The sequence below is a fragment of the Pongo pygmaeus genome, chromosome 13, assembly GCF_028885625.2.
Source record: "Pongo pygmaeus isolate AG05252 chromosome 13, NHGRI_mPonPyg2-v2.0_pri, whole genome shotgun sequence".
NCBI lineage: Eukaryota > Metazoa > Chordata > Mammalia > Primates > Hominidae > Pongo > Pongo pygmaeus.
The window spans coordinates 22,494,280-22,512,785 of record NC_072386.2 but is presented as its reverse complement, the minus strand read 5'-3'; the positions used below and the strand labels follow the sequence as shown (position 1 = coordinate 22,512,785).

The 18,506-nt window shown below is 47.5% G+C and overlaps 1 protein-coding gene across 2 annotated transcripts; it reads right to left on the bottom strand.

Moving 5' to 3' along the window:
• Positions 1 to 7,755: 7,755 nt before the first annotated feature.
• On the bottom strand, positions 7,756 to 17,425 carry CCL21 (C-C motif chemokine ligand 21). Of its 2 annotated transcripts, XM_054502725.2 has the most exons (7): positions 15,647 to 17,425; positions 14,326 to 14,385; positions 14,045 to 14,212; positions 13,716 to 13,802; positions 8,526 to 8,646; positions 8,249 to 8,431; positions 7,756 to 8,176 (listed from the first exon to the last, which is right to left on the bottom strand). In XM_054502725.2, exons 3-7 carry the CDS (start codon positions 14,106 to 14,108, stop codon positions 8,143 to 8,145), a joined length of 489 nt encoding a protein of 162 aa, XP_054358700.1. In that variant the 5' UTR covers positions 14,109 to 14,212; positions 14,326 to 14,385; positions 15,647 to 17,425; the 3' UTR covers positions 7,756 to 8,142. The 2 variants fall into 2 exon arrangements, with proteins under 2 accessions (XP_054358700.1, XP_054358701.1); XM_054502726.2 differs by lacking the exons at positions 13,716 to 13,802; positions 14,045 to 14,212; positions 14,326 to 14,385; positions 15,647 to 17,425 and adding an exon at positions 8,749 to 8,898.
• Between the last annotated feature and the right edge of the window lie 1,081 nt (positions 17,426 to 18,506).

Below are 18,506 nucleotides of genomic sequence, written 5' to 3'. Positions count from 1 at the left end.
ATCGTAGGGAGAGGACCCTGACTAGATGGCTAGTGTATGTCGCAGGCATGAATGTGCGTATCCCGAACTGTGTCTGTGGGGCTGTGCGCGACTGGGGCGTGTGTGCGGATGTGTCCGCGCCCGTGAGCGTGCCCATGCAGCTCCCCGTCTGGGCCTGCAGGGGGCGCCCTGAGCCTGGGAAGGGAGGCTCTGGAGCGGGGCGCGGCTGCGGCAGAGGTGTAGGCGCACGCGGCTGTGACCCCGCGAGCTCCTCAGAGAGGCTGCGGTGCGCGGGCGTCCGAAGTCCCTGGGCCTGGAAGAGCCTCTGGCGCCCTCCCGGCTCCCTGGCCCCGCCGTCCCTGGGGTCCCCGCGCGCGGGCCGGGCGTATGGAGGGGAGGCTCAGGCTGTGGGTGGTGCCCGCGCCTCCGATGACCTAGGCCGACAGTTACCCCGGACTAGGGCACCCCCCGTCCCGCCAAACCCCAGCCACCCAGGCCCCCGAGCCCCGGGGGTCCTCTGCGGGGCCGGCCCAGCCCGGTGGCCGGGGGAAGGCCCGTGTTTGTCGGCGAATATGAAGCATTTATCTTTCCCTCCCACGCCCCAAATATTCCCGATTTACCCAGAGCCCAAGGTGCCCAATGTTGAAGTCTTGAAATAATTACTGTTTGGCTTAAAGGCTGAAGGAGGGTTCACATCACCTCTGGCACTTCCCTCGCACTCGATAGATATCTTACACCACTCATTACGGGGCCAACGCTAAGAAAGGTTTCCTTATTCCACGGAAATGTATTGAGATGCTAACCGTGTGCGAGGCGCAAGGCTGGGGCTGGAGGATGAAGGGCTATAGCCTGACATGGGCGGAAAAGGAACTTGTCTTGCTCATAAGTGGACACAGGGAAACGCGCAACCTTTGGCCTAGAATGAGACACATGTGAGAACAAATCGTAAAAATAATTGAAAACAAATTGGTCCTAGAAAGATGAAGGAAATGAGAATAGAAAATTCAACCCCCACGCCTGTTTTCCTTTAGCAGACAGAGGACTGCTGCCAGAAGAAGAGCCTCCTGGTGGCCGAGCGGGGCCGTGAGCACCTCCCAGCAGACGGAAGCTCACAAAGCGCAGGAGATACTCCGAGCAGAAGCTGGCGCTGGCAGCTTAGGCCTTCACAAGTGGTGTTCAGTTATTCTTTTAATATTGGATTGAAATTTATTATTAACACAACCCATGATTCTAAAGCAAAAGTCTCAAGGAATATGGTAACAGAGTTTCTCTGGGGTGTTTTAGTTTGCTGCCAACTGAGAAATGGTTGTCTTGAAGAAAACAGAGCTGTCAGCTTCTTGACATAGCAGTAGACGTAGGTCACCAAGGTCACAAGGTCATACAATTCCCCTTAAAGTAGGCACTACTAGAAGAATTACAAATAGAGGCCTGACACAGTGGCTCATACCTGTAATCCCAGCACTTTGGGAGGATGAGGCTGGAGGACCCCTTGAGGCCAAGAGTTGGAGGCTGCAGTGAGCTATTATTGCACCACTGCACTCCAGCCTGGGCAACAGAGCAAGACCCTGTCTCAAAAAAAGAATTACAAATATAGGCGTTAGAAAAAAAGAGAGTTGGCAACTTCAGCATCCATAAAAATGGTAATCCAGCCCAAGACTGATGGCAAAGGATAGAAACGTTGATGACTTTAACAAAACAGTATTTTTTTGTCCCCAAATACAAGGAGAAGTAATGCCTGGATGTGAGAAAGAGAAAGTACTTCACAAAGGATACCAGCTGAAGCTTAAGACATATTTCACAGGTAAGTGATTACAGCTGGGAAACAAATTAACATCACCTTTCATAGACAACAAGTGACAGACCCCACCCCTCTGACTCTCACTAGGTCATTTGGCATGGTAGAGGATACCTAGGTGTTGTTCTGGTAGCCCCATAATTAATTTTTTTTTTGAGACGGAGCCTTGCTCTGTTGCCCAGGCTGGAGCGCAATGGTGTGACCTCGGCTCACTGCAACCTCCTGGGTTCAAGCAATTCTCCTGCCTCAGCCTCCCGAATAGCTGGGATTACAGGCACCCACCACCATGCCTGGCTAATTTCTGTATTTTTAGTAGAGATGGAGTTTCACCATGTTGCCCAGGCTGGTTTCGAACACCTGACCTCAGGTGATCCACCTGCCTTGGCCTCCCAAAGTACTGGGATGGCAGGCATAAGCCACTGCCCCCAGCCCATAATTTTTAATTTTTAAAAGAAAGGTATCAAAAGAAAGAACCCGACAGTTGTTGGTAATCACAGCCCTCTAAAAGGATATCATTAATGAGTAGGAATTGTGGCCAGCCAAAGTGTGGCTCAAGTATCCTGAAGGGAGGGGTTCTTAAGAAACCTAGTTGCTTACTCTAAAAAAGTTTTTTTGTAGGCTACTTTGCCTATGGAATAACCATTCTTTTATTCCTCTACTTTCTTAATAAACTTGCTTTCACTTAAAAAACAGTTTCTTGTAGTAAAATGTAGAGACAGCGTCTTGCCATGTTGTTCAGTCTGGTCTCAAACTCTTGGGCTCAAGCCGTTCTCCTACCTCTGCCTCCCAAAGTGCTGAGATTACAGGTGTGTGCCACCGCGCCTGGCCAACTGCTTACTTTGGAATTGGTTGCAGGTTCATAGGACTAACTGAGGCTTGTTTGTTTTTCACTGCAGCCTCGAACGAGTTCAAGAGATCCTCCCACCTCAGCCTCCCAAAGTGCTGGGATTACAGGCATGAGCCATGGCTCCTGGCCTGAAGATCTATTGGCTCTAATTTTTTGTTTTTTAAAGATGGGGTATTGCTCTGTCACCCAGTCTGCAGTGGTGTGATCATAGCTCACTGCAGCCTCGAACTCCTAGGCAATCAAGTGATCCTCCCACCTCAGCCTCCAAGTCGCTAGGACAATAGGCATGTGCCACCATGCCTGGCTAATTTTTTCTTTTCTTTTTTTTTTTTTTTTTTTTGTAGAGACAGGGGTCTTGCTTCGTTGCCCAGGCTGGCTTCAAACTCCTGGCTTCAAGCCAGCTGCCCGCCTCAGCCTCCCAAAGTGCTGGGATTATAGGCGTGAGCCGCCATGCCTAGCTAGCTCTAATTCTTTACTAGTCCCACCTATCCTCTATATCTGTATCAAAGAAAGAAGCCCTTAAAATATTGACAAGGAAGGAGTGAACCGGGAGAAGCAGGAGGAGATTCTGAAGCAACATTGACAAGTAGGAGTCAGCCCATGATTTCATTAGTGTGTGTGTGTATGTTATCATTTCATGGAAGAGATAGTGGTGAAATTATTTAAAAACATGGTATGGCCAGGCACAGTGGCTCATGCCTGTAATCCCAGCACTTTGGGAGGCCTAGGTGGGAGGATCCCTTGAGCTCAGGAGTTTTAAGACCAGCCTGGGCAACATAGTGAGAGCTCATCTCTACAAAAAATGAACAAAATTAGCTGGGCATGGTGGTGTGTGCCTGTAGTCCTACCTACTCAGGAGGCTGAGGTGGAAGGATTGCTTGAGCCCAGGAGGTTGAGGCTGCAGTGAGCTGAGATTGCGCCACTCACTTCAGCCTGGGTGACAGAGCAAGACCCTATCTCAAAAAAGGAGCAAATAAGAACAACAAAAATACATGGTATTAATAATTTTCTGGATGACACTGAGGAGGACTTATTGTTAGAAAATAGTGATAACTGACTTTTAAAGCAATGAAGTGCTTCTGTGGTGCTGTGATAAAGAAAAGTCAGGATTCCAGGGATTAAAATGAGTTTTCATGTTCAAGGAATGAAGATTTTGTAGATTTTAGAGATAATTCATCTTTAGGATTTTTTTTTTCTTTTTACATTTCTAGTAGAAGTCATTAATTGTTTCTCTGTTGGATACTGGCATATGAATATTCAGTCAATATGAATTTTTACTGTATTCACGAATAAGACATTAGAAATCCTTCATATTTATAATTTTATTTTATGCTTTGTATCTATTTTTATTGAAATATTTATGTGTCTCAGCAGTGGGTTTTTGGAAAGTTACCTTTATCTCCTCTCCCATTTGGGCTTTTGTGGGTTTATGCCTTTATTTTATTTTTAAAATTAATTTATTTACTTTGAGACAGGATCTCTCACTTTTTAGCCCAGGCTATATGGCTCCCAGGCTCAAGTGGTCCTCCCACCTCAGCCTCCTGAATAGTTGGGACCACAGGCACACGCCACCACACCGGCTACTTTTTTGATTTTTTGTACAGACGAGGTCTCATTGTGTTGCCCAGGTTGGTCTCAAACTCCTGAGCCGAAGTGAGTGTCTTGGCCTCCCAAAGTGTTGGGATTACAGGTGTAAGCCACTGCGCCTGGTCTTGGTTTATGCCTTTACACGCATACATGCACCAAAAAAATTTACTGTAGTTTTAGTCGGGGCTTAGTGAGAAGTGAAAATAAAGGCATGTAATTAATTTTCCATCCCTACCCTGAACTCCCATTTGTTTTTAAATTTAATGGTGTTGAACTTTAATGATTTATGTTTTATGGTTTTATGACTTGTTTAAGAAACTCTTTTTGGCCAAGCAGAGTGGCTCATGCCTGTAATCCCAACACTTTGGGAGGCTGAGGCGGGTGGAGCGCGTGAGCCCAGGAGTTCAAGACCAGCTTGGGCAACATAGTGAGACCCGGTCTCCATTTTATTAAAAAAAAAAAGTTATTTTATGCCTCGAAGTTATAAACACATTCACCTATATTTTCTTCTAAGTATATCTTAAACATTATGTTTTGAATCCATCTCATATGATGAAGAATTTGAAAGGCAATATCAAGATAGAGGTATTTTAAAAAGAGAAGGGCATTAGAACCTTTAAGAAAAACGAAAAGATGAGTGACAAAGGAAAAGTGCACTACTTTTGTCTGCAGAGAACATTTATATAGTCAAAATAATGTAATATGTGATAATACATATTATGTAATAGTAATCCACAATAATATAAACTGTAATTATGATCTCAATATGATAATATGATCATGATCTAAATATCATGGTATGACTATATTTAGAGGATGCAGTGACAGGAGAGGAGAGTTGGCAAGAGAGTTAAATCTTCACTTTTTATAGTAGGAAGTCATCTGGTAATGTTTAAAATAGGTAAATCAAGAAACAGAGGTATAGGCAAAGTACTTAGACATATGGCACTAAGAAATAGCATAAGAGTTAAAGTTGTAGGAAATGATGTTATTCAGAATAAACCTTTTGGTGCTTTTGGATATATTTTTTAACTGTGAGTGTGTATTATGTGATATTTTTTGAATTATGCATCAAGAGAATAAGAGAGAAAAGAGAAAGAACAGGACAATGTTTTCAAAGATGAAGGCAGACAAGGAGAGTGGCCCCTCATGATCTGATGGAATAAATAATATATTGTATGCTTACTCAGAGCAGGGCTTGAAGCAAATACCAGGCATGCAGGTGTGGCAGGAGAATTTAGTGAAATAGAGAGTTTTGTTTTTTCTGCCTATGTTTTTCTTTTCACTATAGAGTAGGCAATAGTTTTGGCAGGTCTGGGAGTGATGTCCTGATGGCAAAGCGAGCCTGATGTCAAAGGCGTTTTGTAAATGTCTTACACCAGGGGAAAATGCCAGGCATAGAGGCTCACACCTGTAATCCCAGCAACTTGGAGCCTGAGACAGGAGGATCCCTTGAGCCCAGGAGTTTGAGGTTACAGTGAGCTATGATCCTACCTTTGCCCTCCAGCCTGGACCACAAAGCAAGCCTTAAAAAAAAAAAAAAGTAAACTTGTAAACTTGGGGAAGAGGTTATGCCCTGGAGGGGCTGAGGAGAGGGAGAGAATTCTTTAGGACTGCGAAGGGATTAGTGTGTACATCCAGCCAGAGTGGGCACTGAGCTCTAATTTCTGTCTGTGACGGGGCAACTGACGGGACTGTTGAGTAGATGGCTTCAGGGGGTATCTGGGGAGGTCAAGTCCAAGCCCAGAGGCTGTCATATCTGAATTCTTATGTCTCAAATGCAGAGTCTAGGACTTGAAGAGATATACCTGCTGGAACCACAGGGGTCAGAACACTCACTGGTGAGACTGATGTCCAATGATGGGATGGTGTAGGAGGCAGGTAGGAGGCCTCCCTTGGGTCTTGAGGTTTCTGTGACCTTTGCATAACCCTTGGCAGATGGGATCCCCCAAGAGTGCCTGATGTTGAATTTCTCATCAGCACTCTAGTGCAGTAGCTTGGAGTAGGAATTAAGTTCATTTAAGGAACATTTCAAAAGTAGTATTTCTTGCATATCTGAGTTTATAGATTAATTTCACACCTGCTGCCCTAGGACAGGTAGGGGAGGGGCCCTGTCTTCACCTGCTGCAAGAGGAGCAGACAAGCCAATACTTGAGGATGTTAGGATAGGTGGTAAGTGCTGTGGCATACTCAGGCTCCTACGGAAGGAAAAGGTGATGGAGCAGCCACTTCTAGCTTCTGAGGTTCTTACCTTTCTTCTTCTTCTTCTTCTTTTTTTCTTTTCCTGAGATGGAGTCTTGCTCTTGTCGCCCAGACTGGAGTGCAATGGCACGATCGATCTCACCTCACTGCAACCTCCGCCTCCCGGGTTCAAGCGATTCTCCTGCCTCAGCCTCCCAAGTAGCTGGGATTACAGGCGCCCACCACAATGCCCGGCTAATTTTTGTATTTTTAGTAGAGATGGGGTTTCACCATGTTGGCCAGGCTGGTCTCGAACTCCTGACCTCATGATCCGCCTTCCTTGGCCTCCCAAAGTGCTGAGATTACAGGCCTGAGCCACCACGCCCGGCCTTGAGGTTCCTACCTTTCTTGCCCTTCCCCAGGATCTGTTCCCTTCTTTCTCACATTGCCTGGCCCAATCTGATGGCCTCTTCTGTCCCTGCCTGGAGGTAAGTGGGGGAATAGAAGGGTCTTCACTCTGGGGAAGAAGAGGTAGAGGAGAGCCATCTGAGGCCTTCCAGGAGAGGAGACTGATTCACACCTGAATCCTGGGGTTCTGAAAACCTGCCCTAGGAGACTTATTCCTTGACTTCAAAGGGTTTAAGGGGCTAACGTAGTCTGGATCCCAGCCAGGAAAGAAAGGAGGAAAAAAAAAGGGAGGAGGTTTTTCCATCTGGAAGGAGGCTGAGCGAGTCCAGGGGCCCAGACAGGAATAGAAGGAGAGCACAACAGCCCCATTAAACAAAGAGGAGAGGTCGAGGCCCGAGCTTCACTGAATAGGGCTGAAGCAAGTCCCCTTGGGTCTTTGCCTCCCAGGGGCTCTCTCAGGGCTGGAACTGTGCTAGGGCAGGTTTCAATATAACTTGTGTTTGTCTGTGTTATAGATGGGCCCAAGCCACAACTTCCCTCCTAGGGACCCTTCCAAAGAACTACCTGGAGGGTCTCATTGAATAGTTCCCAGGGAAAGGAGAGGAAGCCTCTGGGATATCTGGGGAAAGGTCTGAAGGTCATGGAAAAGATCCGAAGGTCACTCCTGGAGTTAGTGCAGGACAGAGTCAGGGTCTCAGAGGTCTGCAGAGCTGTTGGGTGTGTGTGCTCCATGTCCACCATCTCTCCATTGGCAGGATTCCTCAGAAGAATGGGTCCTACCCTGTCCATCAACCTCCCTTTAACTGCTTGGGGTGCAGGCACCTGAGAGGCAAGGAAACTCTTGGGGTAGGTGGGAACATAGCATTTGTCAGCCTGAGCTTTCGGCTCAGAGTGTGTGACCCCATCCTGTAGGAACTTTGGCATCTCGGTGGACATAAACACATGGGAACAGGTACTTGGGTGGGAAGACAGAATAGCTTTTTATTCAGTTAGATATAAATCATATTTACAAGGAAGAGGTGGGGTGCACTGGGGAGCTGTATCAGGTCCAGGGTCCTGATGATTCTCCTTCGAGGGGACAGTCCTGCTGCCTCCTCTCATGCTCCCTGGGAGACTCTCCCTCCTCGGTCTCTCTGGGCCTGGCCTGCTGTGGGCAGCTCAGCCATGCAGGGTAGAGCTGGGAATGCAGATGGGGTGGTTAAAGCAGGAGAAAGAGTGTGGCAAGGCCAGCATGGGGTGGCTGCTCCAGGGCCCCTGAGCATAGCCTCCTTCTTGCATCTTGGGTTCAGGCTTCAAGCCCTGGTGAGGCTGGTGGGGTCTCCAGGGCTCCAGGCTGCTCACTGGGCTATGGCCCTTTAGGGGTCTGTGACCGCTCAGTCCTGTGAGGGCAGAAGAGGGGTGTGAGGGGCTGACTGACGCTCCCTTTTACCCACATCCCTCAGATTCCTCACCTCTTGCAGCCTTTGGAGCCCTTTCCCTTCTTGCCAGTCTTGGAGGGCCCCCTGTCCTTCCTGCAGCCCTGGGCTGGTTTCTGTGGGGATGGTGTCTTGTCTAGATGCTGCATCAGCTGCTGCACCCAGAGCTCCTTTGGGTCTGCACATAGCTCTGCCTGAGAGCGCTTGCGGGGCAAGAACCTGCGGGTGGGGGCTAGTAAGCCTTCTTAGTCTTGCCCACCATGCCCTCCCCACCCCGTCACCAGCCTGTACCCACCCCTTTGTGTCCACTCACAGGATAGCTGGGATGGAGCAGCCTAAGCTTGGTTCCTGCTTCCGGTAGCTGCGGACAACCTTGGCGGGAATCTTCCTTTGGCTGTACTTGAGGCAACAGTCCTGAGCTCCTCCATCACTGCCTGCAGGGTGGGATTCACAGGGAGCCAGGGGCTGTTGGCAAGCTCCTACCCAGGCCTCTTGATCCCCTTAGCCCCATGCAAGGCTCCTCCCTGCCTTGGTACCTTGGGTCCCGGGGATGCCAGAGGCCAGAACCAGGATAAGGAGGCTCAGAGCCAGTGACTGAGCCATGTCTGTGGTAGAGGGTGAGTAAGAGGCCAGAGCTGCAAGTTGGGGGTCTGTGCGTGGGCTGGGATTGGCCTGCTATTTATGTAGCTAGACACTTTCACTTCCCTTAACTTATCCCCACTCCTTTTCCTTCCTGAAAGCTGGATCTGCTGGCACCCAGCCCCACTTATCTCAAACTAAATGGACAGTCCTCAGCTGCCAAATTTTATATCCTCATTAGTTGAATACGTCTGGGCCTGAGCCTTCCTTCTATTCCCAGCTACTGCTTTCATGCAGGCCTCACTTCTCTCCCCTGGAACACCATGACTGCTCCAGGATCCATACCCTTCCCCTCCTTCCAGCAAATCTGATTATTAAATTGTAAGAGTTCTTTTTTTTTTTTTTTTTTTTGAGGCAGGGTTTAACTCTGTCACCCAGGCTGGAGTGCAGTGGTTGATCTTGGCTCACTGAAATCTCCGCCTCCTGGGCTCGAGTGATCCTCCCACCTCAACCTCCCCAGGAGCTGGGACTACAGGCAAGCACCACTGCACCTGGCTGATTTTTCTATTTTTTGTAGAGACGAGGTTTCATGATGTCTAGCCCAGGCTAGTCTTGAGCTCCTGGGCTCAAACGATCTGCCTGCCTCAGCCTCTTGAGGAGCTGGGACCACAGGCACATGCCACCACGTCCGGCTACTGTTTTAATTTTTAATTTTTATTTTTTCTAGAGATGAGGTCTTGCTATGTTGCCCAGTCTGGTCTTGAACTCCCAGGCTCAAGCAATCCTCCTGCCTTGGCCTCCCAAAGTGCTGGAATTATAGGTATGAGCGACAGCACCTGGTCTGTAGCATAACCATTTTGATTCCCCTTTGCTTTCCTTTTCTATATATTTTATAGTTATTTTCCTAATGGATACCTTGGTGATTATAATTAACATTCTAAACTGATAACAACCTAGTTTGAATAATACCAACTTAGTTTCAATAGTATATAAACATTTTGGTCGTATATATTTTAGTCTCTTCTTTATATTGTTATTGTCACAGATTACATCTTTATACATTGTGTTCCCATTGACATAGATTTATAATTATTGTTTAATGCATTTTCCTTTTAAATTATATAGAAAAAAGTGGAGCTACAAACTAAAAATACAATACTAGCTTTTATCTTTTTTTTTTTTTTTTGACACAGGGTCTCGCTTTGTCACCCAGGCTGGAGTGCGGTGGCACAATCTCAGCTCACAGCAGCCTCGACCTCCTGGGCTCAAGTGATCCTTCCACCTCAGTCTCCTGAGTAGTGGGGCCACCATGCCTGGCTAATTTTTGTATTTTTTGTAGACACGAGGTCTCACTATGTTGCTCAGGCTAGTCTTGAACGCCTGACCTCAAGCAATTCACCCGCCTTGGCCTCCCAAAGTAATGGGATTACAAGTGTGAACCACTGTACCTGGCAATGTTGTTACTTTTTTTTTTTGAGACGGAGTCCCACTCTTTCACCCAGGCTGGAGTGCAGTGGTGCGATCTTGGCTCACTGCAACCTCCACCCTCCGGGTTCAAGCCATTCCCCTGCCTCAGCCTCCCGAGTAACTGGGATTATGGGCACCTGCCACCACATCCAGCTAATTTTTCTATTTTTTATAGAGCTGGGGTTTCACCATGTTGGCCTGGCCGGTCTCAAACTCCTGACCTCAAATGATCCGCTCACCTTGGCCTCCCAAAGTGCTGGGATTACAGACCTGAGCCACTGCGCCCGGCCTGCTATTGTTGTTATGTTTATCAGAGATCTTTGTTTCTTTGTGTGGCTGTGAGTTATTTTTTGTCCTTTTGTTTCATTCTGAAGGTCTTCCTTTAGCATTTCTTTGTTTGTTTTTTTGTTTTTTCTTTCTCCCTTTAGCTTTTCTTGTGGGCAGGTCTACTATTAATGAACTTCCTAAGTTTTGTTTATCTGGAAATGTCTTCTTTCTCCTTAATTCTTGCAGCATAGTTTTGCTGGATATATAGAATTCTTGTTTGACTTTTTTTTTTCTTCAGTCTTTAAATATATCCCCCATTGTCTTTTGGCCTCCCATGGTTTCTGAAATCAGCTGGTAATCTTATTGAGAATCTCTTGTACATAATGAGTTACTTCTCTCTTGCTGCTTTTAAAATCATCCTTTTGTCTTTGGGTTTCAACAATTTGACTATAATCTGTCTTGGTGTGGATCTCTGAGTTTATCCTTCTTAGAGTTTGTGAACTTCTTGGGTATGTATATTCATGCTTTTCATCAGATTTCAGATGTTTTGTCATTATTTCTTCAATTTTTTTAATGCCCTGTTCCCTCTATTCTCCTCCTGAGACTCCTGTGATGAGGTACATTTGATGGTATCCCTGAGGCTTGTTTATTTTTCTTCTCATACTTGATAATTTTAATTGTCTTATCATCAAGAATACGGATCCTTTTTTTTCTGCTTAAATCAGTTGTTGATTGCCCCTAGTGAATTGTACATTTCAGTTATTGTATTTTTGCTTCCAGAATTTCTGCTTGAGTCCTTTTTTTCTTTTTACTAATTTCTATCTCTTTATTGATAGTTTCATTTTGTTCATACACCATTTTTCAGATTTCCCTTAACTCTTTGCCCATGGTTTCCTTCAGCTCTTTGAGCATATTTAAGACAGTTATTTTTTTTTTTCCAAAAGGGCCATTATTTCCCAATTTAATTTGAGGTCATAATAAAATAAGCAACAAAACAGTATTTGAGATTTCAGCTTCTCACCCTTATCATCAAACCTCCCATCATCAATATTTATTGAGCATTTACAGTAAGACAGTTAAAGTCTTCATCTACTGTGTCCAATATCTGGGCTTCCTCAGGGATAGTCTCTGTCAAATTCCTGTCTTCCTGTGAATGGGCCATACTTTCCTGTTTCTTTGTATTAGTAATTTTTTGTTGATAACTGGGCATTCTGAATATTACAGTGTGGTATCTCTAGAAATTCAATTTTTTCACTCCTTAGGGGTTGCTGATATACACTTGTTGAGAACTCTGCCATCAATTTGTGGTGAGTTTTTCAAACTGTTTTTTGCAAAGTGCATATTCTTTGTTTTGTGGGGTTACTGAAGTTTCTGTTTATGACCTGACAAAGGGTTCTCTTCCTTCCCTGCAAAAAGGTTCTGTCCCTTTAAATCTTCTGATACACGTGGCTCAGGAAGATGCTGCAGCCCAAGAGGGCTGAAACCAAGCAAGCCTGTCCCTTAGGGAACCGGAAGACAAACCCAAATGCAAAACCCCTCATTTTTGGAGGACAGAGGTCCCCCTGCCCACTTGGTGGCCACCAGCTACTTCAGGAATGTGGGCTGCTATCCCCACTCTGTTGGTTGGTAGCTAGTGCATGCATTATGCTCTCTTCTGAAAGACCAGCAACCTCTCCCTTCATCAAGTACCACCCCGCCGCTTGTTATAAGTGTCCAATCAGGGTCCAGACTTCTGAAAGAGTCGATTCCAATTGCTCTTTCCACCTCAATAGTTGCTTTGGTGGAGGGACCAACCCCTATAACTTCTTACTCTGCCATTTTGTATGATGTTGTTTCTGTAGTTTAATTTTTAACATTTTAACATCTTTTATCCATTTGGAGTTTATTATGGTATATGATATGTGAGGATTATTGGGTCATAACTTAGAATCTGTATTTAAAACTGGGTTGGGACCTTAGAGTTGTAATCCTCACGTCAGAGCTGGAAAATCCATCTGGTTTCCAGAGTGCTAAACCCAGCAGCAAGTTCCTTACTTCTTGTTTTTTGAAGGATGGCTTATGACAGGATAGGGAAACCATAGGAAGAGGAGGAAATGAGTGTCAGGAGAGATGTAGTCAGGACAGCAATGGCCAGAGACAGAAATATTGGGTTGCTCTTGGGGAAGGATGCGATGCAGAGGGCATGGGGTTGAAGATGGAGGTACTGTTGGGAGTGGGATAAAGAGGTGGTGTTTCATTCCAAGGTCCACAGAGTAGAGGGGCTGGAATTTGGTGGCCTAGAGGAGAAATAATTGAGCTCTTGAGTCTGAGGTTTTCAGACTCAAGAGACCTTAAGGCTGAGACCTTAAGCAGGGCAGGGAGTGACTCTGCTGGCAAGAAGCTGGCGTTCCTGGAACAAGACTAGGCAAAAACAAGGAGATAAGATTTCTTGGATCTTTTACCTGGTCTACAGGCAGATCCTGGCACCAGAAAGTTTTAAATTCCCAGCTCCCTGGTTTCCCCACCTGCCTACATGGAAGTGACTAAGAAAGTAGTGAGCAGCCTATCTCTGAAGAATTCTCAGACAGATAGAATAGCATGGGCTTGGGAGGGGGGCATGCAGATAATTCCGAAGTCATATTATATTAGTTTGCTTCCAAACTTGGCTGCACTTCAGAATCACCTGGGTGACTTGTTAAAAACAGAGAATTAGAAGCAACACGCCAGACCGCCTTAAACAGAATCTCAGAATAGAGCCAATGAATGTGTATTTTTACCAAGTTCTGCAGGTAAGTCTAAGCACTTGGTGGGGTGGGGTTGGGAGAGCCACTTGGGCCTATTCTGCTCCCTGTCCCATACTCTAGATTGACACAGAGCCAGTGAAAGGGAACAAAGTTGGTCTGGGGAAAGGAAAGCTGGAGTGATGCCCCCCCCACCTCCCCTGGAGGAGGAAACTTTCTGGCCTGGCACAGATTGTAGAAAAAAAGGGGAGATGGCAGGGAAGAGGAGGGGGCTGTACCTTTTTCTTTCCTAAAAGCTTAGGCTTGCTCTCTCTGCAAGATACCTGCCTGTCTCCCTTACCCTTATTCATGCCATCAAAGAAGCTTCTTGTTGTGTCAGATGGTGTGCACAGCCCCCTAGGTCCCATCCCTGCCTGGTCTTCCTAGATGCAGGAATCTAGGTTGATTAGGCATCAACCCTAAGCCCCTACCTGTGAACTTGAGCCTGCAGTGGTAGAGCAGTCTCAGGGAGATGTTCCATCCTGGAGATATTGAGGTCTGTCTGCTTGGTCCTGGAGCTTAAAATCAAGGTTAGGAGCCCTAAGGAAAATGAAGGAAGCAGTAGGGGCTTTTCTGGAGGTGGAAACCTGGCTGGACAAAATCCAGTGCAGAAAACAGCTGCCCTGAGAGTGAGGATGGGATAGCGAGTCCCTACCCCGTCTCCAGTCTGTGAGTGGACCTGGTGGCGGGGGTGGTGAGAGGGAGGCACTGAAGCAGGGTAGAAGAGAGTGAGGAGCTTGGATGATGAGAGAGCCATTACCCTTTTCTGGGACCCCAAGTCTTCTGAGCCATTCCTCTGCCCTCAGCTGCTGGCCTGGGCTCATTGTACTCCACTGCCCCACTTGAACTCTAAGCTGGGTTTGGGGATTTGGAGCCTGCAGCTTTGACCCAAGCTCCTCTCAGTCCTCAGACCAGGCTGGATGCAGAGCTTGGGGAAGGGGACACAAAGACTCAGATGGCTGCACATCCGAGATGTGGGTCTCCATCTACAGTTCCAGTCCTCTGGGTGAAGGTGTTGGCTTGGTGAGCTCCTGAGAGTACCTGGCTACTTTGTGACAACCTCTGGGATGGCCTAGGTGCAGAGGAGTGCTTCACTGGTACCTGGGGTGAAGGATAAAGGAGGCACACATGGCTGACTTCAGCCCTACCCGTGATGATGAATTCAGCTCTAACACACTCTATCACCAGACTGAGATCCTGGGAGGGGGAGAGGAACTGTGCTTATTCACACCTACCTCAGCAGGCCCACTACCTCTCTAGGACAGGCACCTGGAGTAGACATCCTAGGTGTGGATGTTGCAAGAGTCTGGAAATCCCCTAATTGGAAAGGGCCACATTCCCTTCAGTCTCAGGCCCGTTTGCTCTTGCCTGGTGTGGTTTCCAGGGCAGCAGATGCTCTCAGCTTGGCAGGCAAGGGCCAGGGAGGGGTATGGCGGGAATTTCAGCTCAAGGGCTAGGCAAGTCCTGGAATAGGATTGGGGTGGGCTGGGGCCCATGGGCCTGTATATCCAACAAGGGTCAAAGGGCCTGGGTGCGTTGCTGCTCCTCGGTTCTCAGCGGAGCATTGAGCCCTCTAGAAATAAGATGCCCTGTGGACTGTGCAGCCATTACTGAATGAGCTACTCAGTTTCTGGGAGTCATAAGTGTGCAAAATGTGTGTGTCTAGTGTAGTTGCATGCATTCATCAATGTGTAGCTCTACCAAGGGTTAGGGTTAGAGTTAGGATTATGCTTAGAACAGCATTGATGTTGTGGTTCCAAATTGGATAGGGCTGGAATCATGGTGATGTTAAAGTAGGATTTGGAATTGGGTTTGTGGTTCCTGTTGAAATAGGCGTATCTTAGATGAGGATTGTGTTAGGGTTGGAGTAGGGCACTGCTTGCATTTAGGATTTGGATTAAGAGTGAGGAGATCTTAACCTAAATCCTAAATGATCTTAATCCAAGGAGATAAATTTTGTGTTGGAGGTTGCTTTTAAGTTTTCTCTCTCTCCTTTTTTGTTTGCTTTGTTTTGTTTTGTTGAGACAGGGTCTCACTCTGTCACCCAGGCTGGAGTGCAGTGGTGCAATCTCAGTTCACAGCAACCTCTGCTTCCCAGACTCAAGCTGTTCTCCAGCCTCAGCCTCCTGAGTAGCTGGGACTACTGATGTGACCCACCATGCCCAGCTGTTTTATTTTATTTTATTTTTGTACTTTTTTTTTTGTAGAAAGGGGGTTTCACCATATTGCCCAGGCTGGTCTCAAACTCTTGAGCTCAAAGTGATCTGCCCACCTCAGCCTTCCAAAGTACTGGGATTACAGGTGTGAGTCACTGCACCCGGCCTGGTTTTAAGCTTCCAAGCTAGTCTGGAGAGGGACTTACGCTTTTGCATAACGTGTGGTATTGATCTGATATAGATGACAAGTTGTTGGCTGTTTTCCAGGACCTCCACAGTTGAGGGGTACAGAGTGGCCCCTGCAGCTATGATCCAACTAGGGGAGGGAGGCATTCAGCTCCTGGGGAGAGGGCAGATCAGTTTTCTATCTCAAACTTATTTGGCCATGTAAACATTTTTGGATCACATCCACCAGCATTATCTGTCTGGGTACAGTTGTTCCCAGAGTCTTATTTGAAAAACTATGGTTTAGAGTTTTCTTTGCGAATGGGGTTGGAGTTGGGTTTAGAGGTATGGTCAGTAAGGTTGGGATTGTGGTTAACATGAAATTTAGGCTAGAGCTACATATGAGATCATGTCTTGTGTAAGGGTTTTCTAACTGGGGAACCAGGACCTGGTTCTTCATGGTTTCCTGAGGATAACGTGGACTAAGTGTGTCTACATGGTTTATTCTTCCCTTGTGTCTGCTATGTCAAAGAGTCCGAGAGTCAGGACCCTTCAAGGATGGAGCCCGCAGTAAATTGGGGGCCCTTGGGGAGATGGGTGTGTAGGTGAAGGATGAGGCTGCTGAAGAGGGCAGTGGACTCTCTTCCTGACCCTGATATTCTTTAAGAGCACACAGCCACATTGTTGAGACCAGGGGTATGCACGTGAATCCAAAGCTATCCTATTAAAGGACAAGCAATAGGACAGAAATGACACACCAGAATTTAAAGGAGAGATGAGCCTGGTCTGAGGTGGCCTAGAGGATTTATGGAGGAGAGGGGCTTTGCAGGATGGATTTGGACTGCATTTGTGTCTGTGGGTCTGTGAGATGGGTTCTGTGTGCAAACCTGTCTTTGTGTCTGCATGTGTGTTTGTGCCCGTGTCTGCTCGGGCATGTCTGATGCAGGGTGTTCATGGGTCCATGTGAGTTTGTCTTCCTTGACGTGTTTGTCCTTACTCTGAACTAGTTTCTGAGTGGCACGGTTGACTTGTGTCTTTTTCTGTATGTACCTGTGTGGTGGGATGTCTGTGTCCATGTGTCTTTGACTGTGTGTATGTGATTCTTCCCTGGCCCCTTACTGTATCTTCCATCTCCCCTGACATACCCCAGCTGCTAGCACAGTTTACCGCAAGGAGGGCTTCCCTTCCCGCCGTCTGGATTCCCATGGGTCAGTCTGCCTGCCCAGGGACCTGCCCCTGTGGCCTTTGTAGTAGGCCTGACCTTGGAAGTGACACATTCTGGAAATCCCCTAGTATGCTACTTGCTTAGCCACTAGCTGAGTGTTTATAGTGGAGGAGAGGGACAAGGCAGGAAAGGGGGGCAGTTGGCAGCACCCACCCCTCCTTCTGGAAACTGGATCTCACTGGCCCCTTCCCAGGCCCCCCTCTCCCTCCCCATGCTCTCTCAGGGTCCTGGCGTCACTGTCTCTGGGCCTGAGAATGCACAGACCTCTGCAAGCCTGGTCAGCCCTGTGAGGCATCTGGTCCTTTGTATCCCCAAGCACTTTACATGCCTGCTTTGTGCTTACCTCTCATATTCCCACCTGAGCTCAAGGAAGTCCTTCCTTCTCTTCTGTCCCTGCAGAGGACACAGGGGCTATTCTGGCCCTTCCATCTATGGCAGGCCTGGCCTAGACCATGGGCTCCAGAGGCCAGGTAGAGTATTCAGCCCTGGTTGGCTGGTTAAGCAGCAGAGACCCAGCCACCCCCGACATGGTGCAGGAAGCAGTGTCTCCGTAGAGTCTATTCCTGTGTTCATCCTGTGTCCCTTGCCCTCCCTGCCTGGGCTGCAGTGAGCAGGTATAGAAGTGAAGCAGTCACAGTCCCTGCCCTCAACAACTCAACGTTGAACACAAGTGATGTTGTGGAGAAGCCACCCTCCTCCCACTGCTGGTGGTCTATTTCCTGAAATTCCCTCCAGCCATTTCTGAAGTGCCCTTCTGGAAAGCCCAAGAGAAGAGCTCTAGAAGGTTGGGGCCATTCACCATTCACCAAAGACCCCAAGCAAGCACTGATGTATTCCTAGCATCTACCCCCAAACCTGAAGTAGTAAATTTTCTTTTTTCTTTTTTGAGATGGAGTCTGCCTCTGTCACCCAGGCTGGAGTGCAGTGGCACGATCTTGATCTCGGGTCACTGCAACTTCTGCCTCCTGGATTCAAGTGATTTTCCTCCTTCAGCCTCCTGAGAAGCTGGGATTACAGGCGCACACTACCATGCCCGGCTAATTTTTGTATTTTTAATAGAGACAGGGGTTTCACCACGTTGGCCAGATTGGTCTTGAACTTCTGACCTCAAGTGATCCATCTGCCTCGGCCTCCCAAAGTGTTGGGATTACAGGTGCGAGCCACCGCGCCTGGCCTGAAGTAGTAAATTCTTGAGTTTGTACTCTACATGTGAATTTTACTTCTTGCCTCTCTTCACCGTAGGGAAGATAGAAGGTGGGGTTGTGCTGGGGTTATGGGATGGGATGAGCAAAGCTTCATCCGCCATCAGCATCCTGCATGAATCATAGGCTCTGACCCTGACTTTGCTTAGCTCTCAACTTTGCTGAGAACTCAGAATCCTGAAGGTATCAGTTCCAGCTCATCTTTGCCCCCAGTTCTATGTCATGGGACTTTAGTTAGCGGCATGAGCCCATGCTGGCCTCAGGCAGGTGGGAGCCTGTAGGGAACCATGGGAGGGACCTGCTCCACCCTAAACCAGGATGTGTGCATGCTAACCCCTGGCTCCCTACCCGATGCTGCTGTGACCCTCCTGAGTCAATTCCCTTCATTCTGGGCCTCCCTCTATTCTCCTAGCTGTGTGGCTGCCTGCCCTGCTCCCACCAGGCAGGGAGGATGTGCCTGTCACAAGACCTCCT

Excerpts from the sequence above, each read along its gene's own strand:
- CCL21 (XM_054502725.2), bottom strand. The coding sequence starts at position 14,108 with ATGAGCCCAGGCCAGCAGCTGAGGGCAGAGGAATGGCTCAGAAGACTT. Across the intron at positions 8,647-13,715 it reads CTGCAGGCTCAAGTTCACAG|GCAGTGATGGAGGAGCTCAG; the intron begins GTAGGGGCTTAG and ends CCCACCCTGCAG. Across the intron at positions 8,177-8,248 it reads GGCTCCAAAGGCTGCAAGAG|GACTGAGCGGTCACAGACCC; the intron begins GTGAGGAATCTG and ends CTGCCCTCACAG.